At 44.4% G+C, this 16,092-nt stretch overlaps 1 protein-coding gene across 13 annotated transcripts in view; it reads left to right on the top strand.

The window, feature by feature from the left end:
- The window catches only part of CTNND2 (catenin delta 2), a 671,801-nt gene that overhangs the window by 618,036 nt on the left and 37,673 nt on the right, over positions 1 to 16,092 (top strand). For 9 of the 13 annotated variants that reach the window (XM_077353364.1, XM_077353370.1, XM_077353371.1 and 6 more), the window contains one exon: positions 13,697 to 13,822. The exons of the other annotated variants lie outside the window; for them this stretch is intronic. In XM_077353364.1, the coding sequence (XP_077209479.1) occupies positions 13,697 to 13,822 (126 nt within the window). The remainder of the gene's footprint in view (positions 1 to 13,696; positions 13,823 to 16,092) is intronic. 13 annotated transcript variants of the gene reach the window in all.

The raw sequence follows: 16,092 nt of genomic DNA on the forward strand, positions 1-16,092 counted from the left end.
ACCATTTAACGGGATTCTGGAGAGGGGGGTGGACCAGTCTAGGGAAAAGATGGCTAGGGACATTTTTGGGGACATCAATAAATATAAGACCTACCCGAAAATAAGCCCTAGTGCATTTTTAACCTAAAATTAATATAAGACACTGTCTCGTTTTCAGGGAAACATGGTCTCTTTTCATTTTCCAGATGGAAGGCATCATGCACAATTAGCAGCAGAATTCCTTACCTAAAATGTTAGTAGGTGTAGTTTTTTTTCAAAGGAGTGCTGCTGCTTCTGAAGGGAGAGGGCTTCGCCCTGCAGCTTCAGGCCTCCAATCCTTCTGGGGAAATGGCATATAACATTCATTTTAAATAATTCCAACAACTATCAAAATCCAGAATAACAGACAATTGATATAAACACAATCCCTCCCCTCTGGTAATTAGTGTAATAATCTTTCCTACCTAAAATGTTAATAGATTCAAGTGGATACCCATATTGGTCTGAAGCAGCACAACAAAATTAGACTCCAATAGCACCTTTAAGACCAGCAAAGATTGATTCAAGGTGTGAATAAAAGCACTTTCCAGCCCTGGCATTTTGCACATGGGATTCCCTCCCCTGTGATTACGCGGGAAATGCCAGGGCATGTTGCCCCAGCGCAATGCCCAGCAGCAGCCCAGTGTGGCTGCTGCCATGCATAATGGGTCATACTGATTTGCTCTGACAATGAGGGCAAACAAGACTGCATACAGTCAGGGCAAAGAAGGTGGAGGAGGAAAATGTAGCAGAGAAATAAAATATTTAAACAACACAAATTACAACAAGGTCATGTCCAGAGGAGGGCAATGAAGATGGTGAGGGGTTTGGAGACCAAGTCATATGAGGAAAAGTTGAGGGAGCTTGTTCTGTTTAGCCTGGAGAGAAGATGACTAAGAAGTGATAAGATAACCATCTTCAAATACTTGAAGGGCTGTCATATAGAAGATGGAGCAGAGTTGTTTTCTGTTGCCCCAGAGGGTCGGACCAGAATCAGTGGGTTGAAATTGATTCAAAAGAACTTTTGGCTAAACATCAGGAAGAAGTTCCTGACACTTAGAGCGGTTCCGCAGGAGGTGGTGAGTTCTCTTTCTCTGGATGTTTTTAAGGCTAGATAGTCATCTGACAGAAGTGCTGATTTTATTAACTTAAGCAGATTGTGAGTGGGTAGACAGGAAGGGATGTGCCAGTGTTTCACTCTTGTGGCCTTTCCTTGCATACCAGGGAATTGACAGTTTCAAGGTGTATCAGGGAAACTGCTTTATCCTTGTTTAAAACAAAGTACTCAGTAGTCCATTTCTCATTAAAGTCATGGTGTCAATGTGCAATTTTCGTTTCTTTGAAACAATACTTCCTTTTGCAGACATCTTACAGAGGTTTTAGCAGAGCAGCAGTTGCAGAATTTCAAAGTTATCCCTGAATAAATAAAAATATGAGTAGTATAATTTTAGGGGCCTAACTGCTCCCTTTCCCATTAAATCCACTCCACTCTAGCTGCTAGTAGCTGGGGATTTTCAAATTGACCATGGCAAAGAAGAGCCCTGCTCTCCCCAGCGACACCAGTTCTCAGAAGCACTGGGCTGTATACACAGGCTAGGAACAATTTTTTAAAAATCGTTGTGAATTTGGCCTTCCATATGGTAGAATTGCAACCATAAGTACATTGAATACTATGAGATTTATTTCACAATAAACACATTTTTTTGCAAAAGCAGACCTGACACCTTCTGAACTGATTCATACAGCTACTTTAAAAAGGTAAAGGTATCCCCTGTGAAAGCATCGAGTCATGTCTGACCCTTGGGGTGATGTCCTCCAGCGTTTCCATGGCAGACTCAATACAGGGTGGTTTGCCAGTGCCTTCCCCAGTCATTGCTGTTTTACCCCCCAGCAAGCTGGGTACTCATTTTACCAACCTCAGAAGGATGGACGGCTGAGTCAACCTTGAGCCGGCTGCTGGGATTGAACTCCCAGCCTCATGGCCAGAGCTTTCAGACTGCGTGTCTGCTGCCTTACCATTCTGCGCCACAAGAGGCTCCTACCTTTTACAGAAGAGTGATGTGAACTGCAGAGTTTGAAAGACACCAAATGATTATTTAGTCTTCATCATGAAATCGATGTTTCTTAAGGAGAAAAGTAAAGTTCAAGAAGCACATTCTGACCCTGAATGGATTTTTGATTCAGCTTTAGAATCATAGAATCATAGAATCATAGAGTTGGAAGGGGCCATACAGGCCATCTAGTCCAACCCCCTGCTCAACGCAGGATTAGCCCTAAGCATCCTAAAGCATCCAAGAAAAGTGTGTATCCAACCTTTGCTTGAAGACTTCCAGTGAGGGGGCGCTCACCACCTCCTTAGGCAGCCTATTCCACTGCTGAACTACTCTGACTGTGAAAAACTTTTTCCTGATATCTAGCCTATATCGTTGTACTTGAAGTTTAAACCCATTACTGCGTGTCCTCTCCTCTGCAGCCAGCAGAAACAGCATCCTGCCCTCCTCCAAGTGACAACCTTTCAAATACTTAAAGAGGGCTATCATGTCCCCTCTCAACCTCCTTTTCTCCAGGCTGAACATTCCCAAGTCCCTCAACCTATCTTCATAGGGCTTGGTCCCTTGGCCCCAGATCATCTTCGTCACTCTCCTCTGTACCCTTTCAATTTTATCGATGTCCTTCTTGAAGTGAGTCCTCCAGAACTGCACACAGTACTCCAGATGTGGTCTGACCAGCGCCGTATACAATGGGACTATGACATCTTGTGATTTTGATGTGATGCCTCTGTTGATACAGCCCAAAATGGCATTTGCCTTTTTTACCGCTGCATCACACTGCCTGCTCATGTTTAGTTTACAATCCACAAGTACCCCAAGGTCTCGTTCACACACAGTGCTACCTAGAAGCGTATCCCCCATCCAGTAGGCATGCTTTTCATTTTTCTGACCCAGATGCAGAACTTTACACTTATCTTTATTAAATTACATCTTGTTCTCATTTGCCCATTTTTCCATTGTGTTCAGATCTCGTTGAACTCTGTCTCTATCTTCCGGAGTATTTGCCAGTCCTCCCAATTTGGTGTCATCTGCAAACTTGATTAGTAGTCCCTCCACCCCCTCATCTAGATCATTAATAAATATGTTAAAAAGTACCGGTCCGAGCACCGAACCCTTAGGTACCCCGCTACTCACCTCTCTCCAGTCTGATGAAACACCATTGACAACAACTCTTTGAGTGCGGTTCTCTAACCAATTCCCTATCCACCTAACAATCTGAAAATCCAGATTGCAGTCCTTCAACTTATCCATCAGAACATCATGGGGAACCTTGTCAAAAGATTTACTAAAATCCAAGTAAATGACTTCAACCGAATTTCCCCGATCCAGCAAACCTATTACTTGGTCAAAAAAGGAAACGAGGTTGGTCTGGCAGGACCTGTTGGAGACAAATCCATGCTGACTTCCTTGGATCACCAAATTGTCCTCCAGATGTTGGCAGATCGCTCCCTTTAATATCTGCTCCATTATCTTCCCCACAACAGAGGTCAGACTCACTGGTCTGTAGTTTCCCGGGTCATCCTTCCTCCCTTTTTTGAAGATCGGAATAACGTTTGCTCTTTTCCAGTCCTCCGGGACATCTCCAGTCCTTAAAGAGGTTCCGAAGATGATGGACAAGGGCTGTGCAAGTTCTCTGGAAAGTTCTTTGAGTACTCTCGGGTGCATTTCATCTGGACCAGGGGATTTGAACTCATCCAGTGCAGCTAAATGCCTCTTGACAACCTCTCTATCCATGTTAACCTGCCACCCAGACACTATCCTTTGGCTACAGCCATTTCTAGATGTGCCTAAACCCATTGTGGGACCTGTGGGAAAAAACAGATGTAAAATAGGCACTAAGCCTTTCTGCTTTCTCTGCATCTTTCGTTAGAGTTTGTCCATCCGCACCCAACAGCGGGCCTATTGCCTCCTTTACTTTACATTTGCTCCTCACGTAACTGAAAAATCTTTTCTTGTTACAATGGGTTTCCCTGGCCAATCTTAGCTCACTCTCAGCTTTGGCCTTTCTGATGATTGATCTACAGTGCCTAGTAACCTGTAGGTACTCTTCTTTAGAGCTCTGTCCTTCCCTCCATTTCCTGAACATTTTCCTTTTCTTTCTTAGTTCCTCTTGAAGTTCTCTGTTCATCCAAATAGGCTTCTTAGAGCTCCTGCAGTGTTTTCGTATTTCTGGAATAGTCATTGATTGAGCATGCAATAGCTCTTGTTTGAGTAGCGTCCACCCTTCACATGCTCCCTTCCCTTCCAGCATTCTCATCCATGGTATGACACTCATCATGTCTCTGAGTTTATTAAGTTTGCCCTACAAAAATCCAACATCCGCGTCTGGCTACAAGCTTCCTTGGCTCCCCATCTCAAAAGGAATTCTATGAGGACATGGTCACTTCCCCCTAGGGTCCCCACCTCCTTCACCTCATCCACCAACTCTTGCCTGTTGGTCAGTATTAAGTCCAGTATGGCTGAACCTCTTGTGGGTTCATCTACCATTTGATAAATGAAATTGTCAGCCAGGCAGGTCAGAAAGTTGCATGACTGAGGACGCTTCGCAGAGTTTGTTTCCCAGCACACATCTGGGAAATTGAAGTCACCCATGATGACAAGGTCCTGCCGCTTGGATATTTTCTCAAGCTGCTTACAAAGTGCAGCATCCACATCCTCTCGTTGGTCAGACGGTCGGTAGCAGACACCAACCACCACACTGTTTGTTTTCCCCTCGCTTATTTTCACCCAGATGCTTTCCACTGTAGATATGCTCTCCTTCACTAGAATTTCCTGACAGGTAAGCCCCTTCTTCACATACAGTGCCACTCCTCCACCTCTTCGATCTATTCTGTTTTTTTTGAACAGTTCATATCCATCCACCATTACATTCCAGTCATGAGAATCATTCCACCAAGTTTCTGTGATGCCTACTAGATCATACCTTTCCATCAGCATGAGAAGTTCCAGCTCTTCCTTTTTATTGCCCATGCTTCGGGCGTTAGTATAAAGACATCTGAATCCTTTTACTTTTGGTTCCCTATGAGGTGGCCTTGCCGGTTGGGCTGCCTCCGATCGTTTTCCTTCCATACACTCCCTATGTTGATCGTCTCCTTCCCCTAGTGGCTTTAGTTTAAAGCTCTCTTGATGAATCTCCCCAGGTTCCTGCCAGGTTCCTTTCTTAATGGATATCACAAAGCATCTGAACACATTGAATCTAAGGTTGTAGGGGAAAGGAAAGCTTTTGTGTAACATGTATACTGATGCAAAATTAAACATTTTTGTGAAACAAGTTATTGACGGTAACTTTTCAAACTTCTCTTGCTGCAATAGACTAAAATTTGAGAAGGATGGGAATTTACAATTCAATGTTGAAAGACAAATCAAAGTACTGAACCTATTGCAGGTGGAAACAGAACAGTTTCGCTGATTGTCATAAGCATGGAAAGGAAATAAGAATGTTTCAGAATCCATTTGAAGTAGCACCAGAAGATGCAAGTAACTTTTATCAGATGGAACTAATTGACTTGTTAGTCAGTGACCATCTCAGAGAAAATAGTCTGTTAGATTTGATAAGGTTCCACATTATATTCTTGTTCACAAGTTGGTAAAATGTGGTATGGATCCTAATTCTGTCAGGTGGATCAATAACTGGTTGACAAATCATACCCGGGAGGTATGGTTAATTGTTCAGCATCTTCTTGGAATAGGGTGACAGAGGATCTGTCCTGGGGCCTGTGTTGTTCAACATATTTATAAATGATTTGGATGAGGGATTAGAGGGGATACTTATTAAATTTGCAGATCATACTAAACTGGGAGGGGTAGCAAACACAACTGAAGACAGCAACAGAATACAAGATTATCTTGATAGGCTAGAGAAGTGGGCTAAACTGAATAAAATGAAGTTCAATTGGGACAAATGTAAAGTTCTGCATTTAGGTAGGAAAAACCAAATACACCAATATAAGAAGGGGGAGACTTGTCTTGGCAGTAGAAAAGGATCTAGGAGTCTTAGTAGACCATACATTGAACATGAGTCAGCAGTGTGACTCAGTGGCTAAAAAGGCAAAAGGGATTTTGGGCTGTATCAAACGGAGTATCATGGCCAGATAACGGCAGGTGATGGTACTGCTTTACTCTGCTCTGGTTCGGCCTCACTTGGAGTACTGTGTTCAGTTTTGGGCACTCCAGTTGAAGAGGGATGTTGACAAACTGGAACATGTCCAGAGGAGGGCAACAAAGATGGTGAGGGGTTTGGAGACCAACATGTATGAAGAAAGGTTGGAGGAGCTTTGTCTGTTTAGCCTAGAGAGGAAACAACTGAGATGGGATCTGATAACCATCTTCAAGTATTTAAAAGGGTGCCGTGTAGAGGATGGAGCAGAATTGTTCTCTCTTGCCCCAGAGGGACGGGACAGAACGAATGGGATGAAATTATTTCAAAAGAAAGTCCATCTAAACATCTGGAAGAAGTTCCTGCCAGTTAGAGCGGTTTCTCAGTGGAACAAGCTTCCTCGGGAGGTGGTGGGTTCTCCATCTTTGGGAATTTTTAAGCAGATGCTGGATAGCCATCTGACGGAGAGGCTAATTCTGTGAAGGCAAAGGGGTGGCAGGTTATAGTAGATGACTGATTGGGATGTGAGTGTCCTGCATCGTGCAGGGGGTTGGACAAGATAACCCATGAGGAACCTTCCTACTCTACGTTTCTATGATTCTATGATTTCTATTCTGGTCTACCTAATATATTTATATATTTATCAACCTAATATATTTATCAAACTAAAGAAATCAACCTAAAGAAACCTAAAGAACATGCTGCAGGCATGTTCAAAGTCTTTGGCAACACATACAAACGTTTGTGAAATTGAAAATGAAAACTGTGAAATTGAAGTGTAGGTCAAGGCTTACAGATGAACATTTACATGACGTTTTTAGAGTTTCCCAAACCTTCACTTGGACATCAATGCCTTGGCTAACAGAAAACAGCTACCAAAATCACATTGACTAGATAAACATGTGTAGCTAAATAAAAGGATTCCACGGTAAAATATTGTTCCAAAATGGATTGCATTAAAGTTAACATTTCTTCATTTATCTTTGAATGTTGACTTTTGATCTAAATAAGTAGGTTAATTATTTTGTTACATTTTGGTTTAAGATGTAGCCCTCTTTAGGCACTGGGCACGCTAATATGGCCCCCATGTGCCAAATGGTTGGGGACCCCTGGCTTGCCATGGAGGCCATTTTCTGGTCATTTTTCTCCAGTAGACTAGGGCTGTGTCCATCAGGGATGAGCCCAGAGCCAGCATAGATCCAGAGCCGGTTTGCTGGGAGTGGTGGGCAATGGGTCTAAAAATAAAATAAAATAAAAAGTAAAGTAAAATAAAATAAAATAAAATAAAATAAAATAAAATAAAATAAAATAAAATAAAATAAAATAAAATAAAATAAAATAAAATAAAATAAAATAAAATAAAATAAAATAAAATAAAAAGATTATGATGGTGATGGTGATGATGATGATGTTGATGTTGATGATGATGTCAGAAGAGTTTCCTTCCAGTTGAATTACTTTTGCTGTTATTGTGCACATATTAACTATGCTGGTGTACCATCTGCATTGAGGCATTGTATGGAGATGCAAATAGCAAACAAATTTCCACCCTGGAAGTTTTATGCATTGATCCCCAAGTCCACTTGCCAGTAGCAAAACACATCCTGTGGAATGGTGATTGGGCTCTCCCCCCTTCCCCAGTGTTGTGCAGGGGTGGGGAGTCCCACTGATTTTAGTCAGTCTGTTAATTTTAGCACAGCAAGAAGAGGAGGAGGAGTCCTTATGCACATAGAATTGGGAGATGGCTCAGGAGGGCACAGGTGCTACTTGGTCAAGCAGTGGAAGCAGCCATGAGAGATGCACTGAGATGAAGGCAAGAGCATTGTGCAATATTTGCTTGGCTCAGAGAGTGTGTGGTAGCATGTCTTCTATAACTTCTGTTAACTTCTAGAGACCTAAATCATTGTGGATGATGTGAGAGGAATAGAAACATAGAATCATAGCATCATAGAGTTGGAAGGGACCTCCTGGCTCATCTAGTCCAACCCACTGCACTATGCAGGACACTCACATCCCCATCCCTCATCGACTGTAACCTGCCACCCCCTTAAGTCTTCACAGAATCAGCCTCTCTGTCAGATGGCTCTCCAGCGTCTGTTTAAAATTTTCCAAAGATGGAGAACCCACTACCTCCCGAGGAAGCCTGTTCCACTGAGGAATCGCTCTAACTGTCAGGAACTTCTTCTGGATGTTGGGACGGATGAAGTAATAATTAAAACTTTGTGTGAAGTGCAGAGATTTAGGTTTCGTCTTTTCTAACTGTGTGATCTATGTTTGTTTACTCAGAAGTAAGTATCATTGAGAGCTGGCCAGGCCAGCACTGGTCTGGCAGTGGGGCTAATGAATGCCTGCATCCAGATGACAGTGGCACCAGCCTGAATTAGTCCCTTTGCAAGGGAGTGCAGATTCTTCCAGCCCTGGCCCTTCTGGCAGGGAACAGGTTGGCCTTCCAGCCCCGATTCCTCTCCCTGCCCTGGGCTGACTACGATGTCCAATGAGGAACACAAAATTCCCCGAGTGGCTCCACAGCACCACCAAGCTACCTGGGACATTTTTTTTTCTATTTAGGAATTCGGTACTACTCCTGCATTACTAAACAGGACAAAAGAAAACAGCCCCTGGCACCCCACCCCCAAGCACAGCAGAACCTTTCCGCCCTGGAGGCAGAAATCCAGGGCGGATAGGGGGTGCCGGTGAAAACGGTCCCCCGTGGGGACTCTGAAAGTGACTGTGCCATCTGCCCCCTTTCAAAGAAGCCATGGAAGCCTGGTGTGGCCGTGGCATGCAGAATGGTCTGAGCCCAGAGGGACAGACGGACGGACTCACACACTCTGTGAGTGGGACTGCCGGACTGAGTTGTGCTTGTGGCTGGTCCTGCTGTTGTTCAGTTGGCTCCCTGTATGCCTTAAGCGGTCGAAGAAGAAGAAGAAGAAGAAGAAGAAGAAGAAGAAGAAGAAGAAGAAGAAGAAGAAGAAGAAGAAGAAGAAGAAGAGTTGGTTCTTATATGCTGCTTTTCTCTACCCGAGGGAGGCTCAAAGTGGCTTCCAGTCACCTTCCCTTTCCTCTCCCCACAACAGACCCCCTGTGAGGCCAGTGAGGCTGAGAGAGCTCTGAGATTCCTGCTCGGTGAGAACAGCTTTATCAGTGCTGTGGCGAGCCCAAGATCACCCAGCTGGCTGCATGTGGGGGAGCAGGGAATCAAACCCAGCTCACCAGATTAGAGGTCCACACGCCTAACCTCTTCACCAAGCTGGCTTCAAAAGAAACTGAATAGGAGGCAAGTCTGACGTTCGGGAACTCAAAAAAAATCACTACGAACTTATTCTTGGGGTATATGTATATAATGCCCCCATGTCAAGAGTCACTAAGACTGCCTCCTTAGGAAACACTTTTCCATCAGTGAAATTAATAAAATGTTTTGAATCCTTTAATAATTCCAGACATTTAGGAACCGCTCTTTGCAAAAGGAAACCTAACATTTTAGCCAAGGGTTCCAAAGTGGACCCCCATTGGGACAGCTGATTTCCCTGGAGGATGTATTAAGTTTTTATGATTTTTTGGGTAAAGTGTACTAATGAGGGGTGATTGGGATTTTATTAATCAAATATAGTGTTTCATGTTCATTAATGAAATTCTGTCTTAGTCCCTCATGGACAGTAGTCCATGAATTCTAATCACTTTCTTTTGATCTTCTAAAGAGCTCCAAGGGGATGGTTTATAAATGGTGTGATCAGTTAACTGTCTCAAAACCTCCTTATGGTAATCTTATCCTGCATTACTATTCCTCGCCCTTTATCAGCTTGTTTTATTACTATGGAGGTATCATGTCTCAGGGTGCCTAGGGCCTTACCCCTCCCGCTTAAGGCTGAAGGGAATACGTTTAAGTTTAGTTTCCATCCCTTTCAAGTCCCTTAATGCTACTCTCTTGAATGTTGGAGTTTCTTCTGGAGTGAATATAGATTTTATTCTGAACCACTTTTACTTTAAAAATGACTCATCATTAGGGGGGAAATGATTTTAATAAATGAATCACTTTAAAGAAATCTAAAGAAATAAATAAATAAAATGTCAATGGTGTATTGACATGTTGAAATTGAAAGCGGACAAGTTGCTGGGGTCAGTGAGGGTGACCACTTTCCCCCTTGCTCCCTGTCCATCTTGGCTGCTACAGCGAGATGCTACTCTTTGCTGTTTGGTAGATCGGTACTCCAAATGCAGTTCCCAACCCCTCATTATAAAATCATTGTGATTGTGATCTCAACAAGATCCTTCCAGACTTCCCAGGGTTGTGGTGACTCTTGGGAATATGCTGAAAATAAATAGCCAGTATTTGTTGAGGCAGAAACATGACTTTTTATTAGTTTTCTTTGGTATCTGATTTTTGTTCTCTCTGGATTGTGGTTTGTTATGCCAATAAAAGTCTATTTATCTAAGATCTATCTACCTAAGTGGGGTCAAGGCAGGAACCGGAGTTCAAGGCAGTGGGCAGGTTAATGGGCAGTTGCAGACATAAGCAAGCGCAGGCATTGCCTTGCTTAAGTGCAATTTCTAGTAACCAGCTAAATGGCCACACCTGGAGGCTTCAGGCACCATCTGCCGAAATGCCCCCACCTGGGCCCCATCTGCATTGAGCTGGCATTTTTCCATCTGCATTCCAGCAAAATATCCTGGCTAGAGTGGGGGGGGGCTGCAGATGATGGGGTGATAGGGGCAGGTGGGGCTGCTCATCCAGCTCAGGAGGGCTCGGATCCTCCCAATTGCCCAATTGCGCCCCAGATCCTTTCCAGCCGGCCCAATTGCTTCAATTGCCACAGGCTCTGACAGCAGTGGTAGCTGGTGTGCTGACAGCACAGGCGCCAGTGAGTCCTCTGGCAGTGGCAACTGCTGCGGGGCTGGTGCAGGCATGACCTCCTTTCTGGAGCAGGGGGCTGGACGATAGCCTAAACGGCCCCTTCCAACGCAGAATGGTTCCACGTGGGTCTCCCTTTAAATGAGGCCACTGATGGGGGTGCTTGTTGGTGCACTACCTGCTAGAATGACTTGGCTAACTCTACCTAGCAGTGCTTTGAAAAATAAAATTTTAATTTGTGACATTTAAATTATTTCCCTTTTTGAACAGGAAAGTATCTGATTTGCCTGAGGGCCCTTCCAGTCACACCATTTTTACTGTACAGCCCAGACTGGTAGACTATTCCAAGTAGGGTTGTGTGCTTCGGTGGCTGAAGTGCACAACTCTAATTCCAAAATCACTATCCTGAACATACTTTTGGGTTATTGATAGAGGGCACAAAGGACATAAGAATGATATTCATGTAAGACAGGTGTTCATTGCAAGCGTGTAAAAGCTTCACAAGCTTAAAACAGCTGTTCTGATGCATCTTACTGTATTTCTGACTAGAGGGCGCTAGACTGACCTTGTGGCGGTTCTGCGGGAGTGGCTGCGGTCATCGTCGGGGCGGTAGGCAGTGCAGGGTGGTGGCCTAGCGTCCGGGCGAGGTGGTCCGCGTCCGGGCTTGTGTTGCAGCGCAGTGGCATCGGGGCAACAATCCTGAGGCTGGGAGGCCGCTCCAGCGGGCGGGAGAAGGCGGCAGGGCCCCGGCTCCCCTACGGCAGCCATCTTCATCCATCTCCCGGCCGTTGGAGCAGCCGGGAGAAGGCGGCGCAGCACCCCCCTCAAACGGCGAGCCATGGCAAGGCTTGTTGCACAGCGGCGGTGAGAAGGCGGCAGAGCCCCCTCCAGCAACGGCAGCCATCTTCAGCGGGCTCCCGGCCGTTAGAGCGGCCGGGAGAAGGCGGCGCGGCTCCCCCGCCACACGGGGAGCAATGGCGAGGCTTCTGCTGCTGCGGGCGGTAGAAGGCGGCAGGGGCCCCCCTCCCTAACGGCAGGTATCTTGAGGGGGCTCCCGGCCGGTGGAGCGGGCGGGAATAGGTGCCGCGGCACCTTCCCCAGGAACAATCGTGAGGCAGAGCGGCCCCCGCGTAGGTGGTCGTTTTCGGGCCACTTCCCGGGCCAAGTTGGGAGGATGTGCGGCTGGAAAGGATCAGGGCCGCCACATCGTCAATGCGGCGTCCCTGCTCCTTTCCCTGCATTGACGAGCAGTCTCTGGCAGCCAAGGAGGCAATGGGGAGGCGCGCAAATTGCCTCCTTGGTCCAGGATTGACACTCGGAGGGGCGAATCAGGAGCCGCTTTGCGGCTCCTGATTCGCCCCTCTGAGTTTTTATCCCGGACAGAGCCCGCCCTAACTCCTCCCAACCTGGCCTTACTGTTTTATTTAGTCCGCGGCGCCCCGCACCGCGGGACGTTTAAAGATGCTGCTTAGAGATCCTGCAGTGCTTTGTGCCAAGGGCTAGATATTTTTTGGTTATGCAGAGATCACTTAATTGCCATTCACACTAAGGAAGCGCCACCTAGAAAAATTGGCTACAATTCTCCTTTACCTGTACTTTTAGTGGTCGAGCTACAGGTGTGCAGAAAATCTTCCCTTTCATTTATCGCCTCTGTGAGTGTGGTTAGTTAGTTTGTTACAGACTTTGACCAGCATAAATAAAATGTATAATAAAATAAAATCAAGTAGTCACAGTACTTACAGACAATCTTTAGGTCATAATGCAGTAACTTAAAAAAAAAAGTAGATAACCCAATTCAAGCTATTTAGCCGATTCTTCAATAGAATATTTTGTTTCTATAAAGCAAAATTTTGCAACAGCAAATGAACTGATAAGACTTTTTGTCTTCTAGCAAAACTTTAATCAGAAAGCTCTCAGAAGTTGCTGAGTGCTTTAAATGTTTAAGAGAAGGCTAACAATTATATGATTCCTATCCCCAGCATTAAATGATTCCTATCTTCAGCATGGGAGCTTTTCTACCACATTGGCAAACTACAGACATTCGCGCAACACATTGGGTTGATGTTGAAATCCACTGAAAAGAATGGCAGAGGGCAGGGCATCGAACAGAGATCTAGAGAAGGCCCATCTAAATTTAGATGAAATAAGACTAGATAAGCAAGAAGCCAGCACCCAGTTAGACCCGGAGTCTTGGATAGTAGTGTCTGAGGGCTACATACTTTGCTGCGTAAGAAATACTTGGCTGTCACATGACCTTGTCTACCCTGGCAGGTACCACCATTGAACCACTAGGACTAGGAGAACGGAAGATTTTGCATGGGCCTCTTAGTGGTGTGAGAGCAGCCCCCTCGCTGCCAGCAACCATGAGGCTAGAAATGCAGGTAAAGGGAGCCTAGCTCTCTAGAAAGGAAATAATTTCTTTCCAAAAGGTCTCCTCTTGCTAAGACTATGAGTTGTTCAAGGCATATATTGTTCATTTGAGATCCTTAGGGCTGCTTTGGAACAGGAGTGAATCTGCAGGATCTATTTCTGCTTGCCATATAAAACTGTTATCATTCAACAACAACAAAAATATGATCCCGTATTTCTATATCATTGTAAAATAAAATACAGCCTCATTGAAATTATCTGATTTATTGACTGACTGACTGACTGACTGACTGACTGATTGATTTATGGCAGCGGGCGGCCCCAGACTCCAGAGTGGCTGAGGACAGAGGGATTTCACCCACCCATCATTCTGAGTCGTGGCATGCTCAGCAAGCCCACTCCCAGAGCCAAGAGGCCAGCCTCTATTCCCACACCCAGGTATTCTGGTTATCAGATGACCAGTCTTGATTTGTTTTTTTTCTTTCTCTCTTTTACTTACTTCTTTATTCTAACATTTATATGCCACCTTCTAGCCAACAGTAGCTCTCATAGTGGATAACCAAACATTAACACATTTAAATTTAAATGTGAAATAATGTTTAATGAATTGTTAAATGTGCATCTGTGACAAGCATTTAAGAGTTTCTTTAAATATTCAGATTATGAAAGAGACAATTGCCAAAAGAGATATGTAGAACTGATTGGAACATCAGTTGCTTTGTCAGTCAATCTTTTTGGTTAATGGAATTTGACACCCTTGTGCTACTGTTTAATGAAAGGTGAATTTTACACTGAAGAAATATAACACAAAGGGGACTTTTATGTTTGGTTTATTCAATTCTTCTTTAAACAAAATAACAGTTTGTTATTTCAGTGCTAGATTTCTATTATGAGAAATTTGGTCCTTTTAGCTGGCCAAGAAGATTCTTTAACCATGTGCTTCCTTTTATACGTGGTACATTGTGGTCTACACTTCATCAGAACAGAAAGATGGTAAACACTTTATTTGGATAATGTATCCTGAGCCCTAACCTGGATGACCCATCTCATCAGATCTCAGAGACTATGCAGGGTGAACCCTGGTTTGGACTTGGATGGGAGGTTCCAGGGTTGCTACACAATTGGTGGACAATTGCAAACCACCTCTTGCTTTGAAACCCCATAAGGGGTCACACTAAATTGGACCTTAGGCAAGCTGCTGTCTCGTGATTTCAGCCATTCCAGTATGGAGAGAATAACAGTAGCCTACCTTACAGATCTGAAGTAGGTTGGGTGCTTCGGCGGCTGAATTGCCCAACCCTAATCTGAAGTAATGAGCCTCTTGTGGCGCAGAGTGGTAAGGCAGCCATCTGAAAGCTTTGCCCATGAGGCTGGGGGTTCAATCCCAGCAGCCGGCTCAAGGTTGACTCAGCCTTCCATCCTTCCGAGGTCGGTAAAATGAGTACCCAGCTTGCTGGGGGGTAAACGGTAATGACTGGGGAAGGCACTGGCAAACCACCCCGTATTGAGTCTGCCATGAAAACGCTGGAGGGCGTCACCCCAAGGGTCAGACATGACTCGGTGCTTGCACAGGGGATACCTTTACCTTTACCTTTAATCTGAAGTAAAGGATTTGTGACATAGAGGTATCATTATTAGGCTGGAGGCTGCCTATCCAAACAGCCTACCCAAAATAGTGCAAGTTAAGTTTATTCATGTAGCCAAAGGCCATTGCAAACCTTACAACAATCATAACGTAACTATACAGTTTCAAAACAACAAAAATTCATTATCACAAAGTAGGTTTAAATTTAACCTAATCAAATAAAATCATGTTACACACAATTATCCCTCGGTTTTTTTGCAGCCAAAGCAAATAAAGTCTAACACTGACAATGCAGGGGTCTAAATGCATCTGATAATCTATTTATTTATTTGTTTGTTTGTTTATTTATATATTTATTTATTTGGATTTTTATACTGCCCATTTTTTACAGCTCTGGGCAGTTTACATGGAACATTATGTAACTTTACATGGAATATTATAATAATCTATAACATTATACAAGTTTCAATACAACATCACATCACAACAATCATAGAATCATAGAATCATAGAGTTGGAAGGGGCAATACAAGCCATCTAGTCCAACCCCCTGCTCAACGCAGGATCAGCCCAAAGCATCCTAAAGCATCCAAGAAAAGTGTGTATCCAACCTTTGCTTGAAGACTGCCAGTGAGGGGGAGCTCACCACCTCCTTAAGCAGCCTATTCCACTGCTGAACTACTCTGACTGTGAAATTTTTTTTCCTGATATCTAGCCTATATCGTTATACTTGTAGTTTAAGCCCATTACTGCGTGTCCTGTCCTCTGCAGCCAACAGAAACAGCATCCTGCCCTCCTCCAAGTGACAACCTTTCAAATATTTAAAGAGGGCTATCATGTCCCCTCTCAACCTCCTTTTCTCCAGGCTGAACATTCCCAAGTCCCTCAACCTATCTTCATAGGGCTTGGTCCCTTGGCACCAGATCATCTTCGTCGCTCTCCTCTGTACCCTTTCAATTTTATCTACGTCCTTCTTGAAGTGAGGCCTCCAGAACTGCACACAGTACTCCAGGTGTGGTCTGACCAGTGCCGTATACAATGGGACTATGATGTCTTGTGATTTTGATGTGATGCCCCTGTTGATATAGACCAAAATGGCATTCGCCTTTTTTACCGCTGCATC

The sequence above is a fragment of the Paroedura picta genome, chromosome 9 (genome assembly GCF_049243985.1).
Source record: "Paroedura picta isolate Pp20150507F chromosome 9, Ppicta_v3.0, whole genome shotgun sequence".
NCBI classification, from domain to species: Eukaryota; Metazoa; Chordata; class Lepidosauria; order Squamata; family Gekkonidae; genus Paroedura; species Paroedura picta.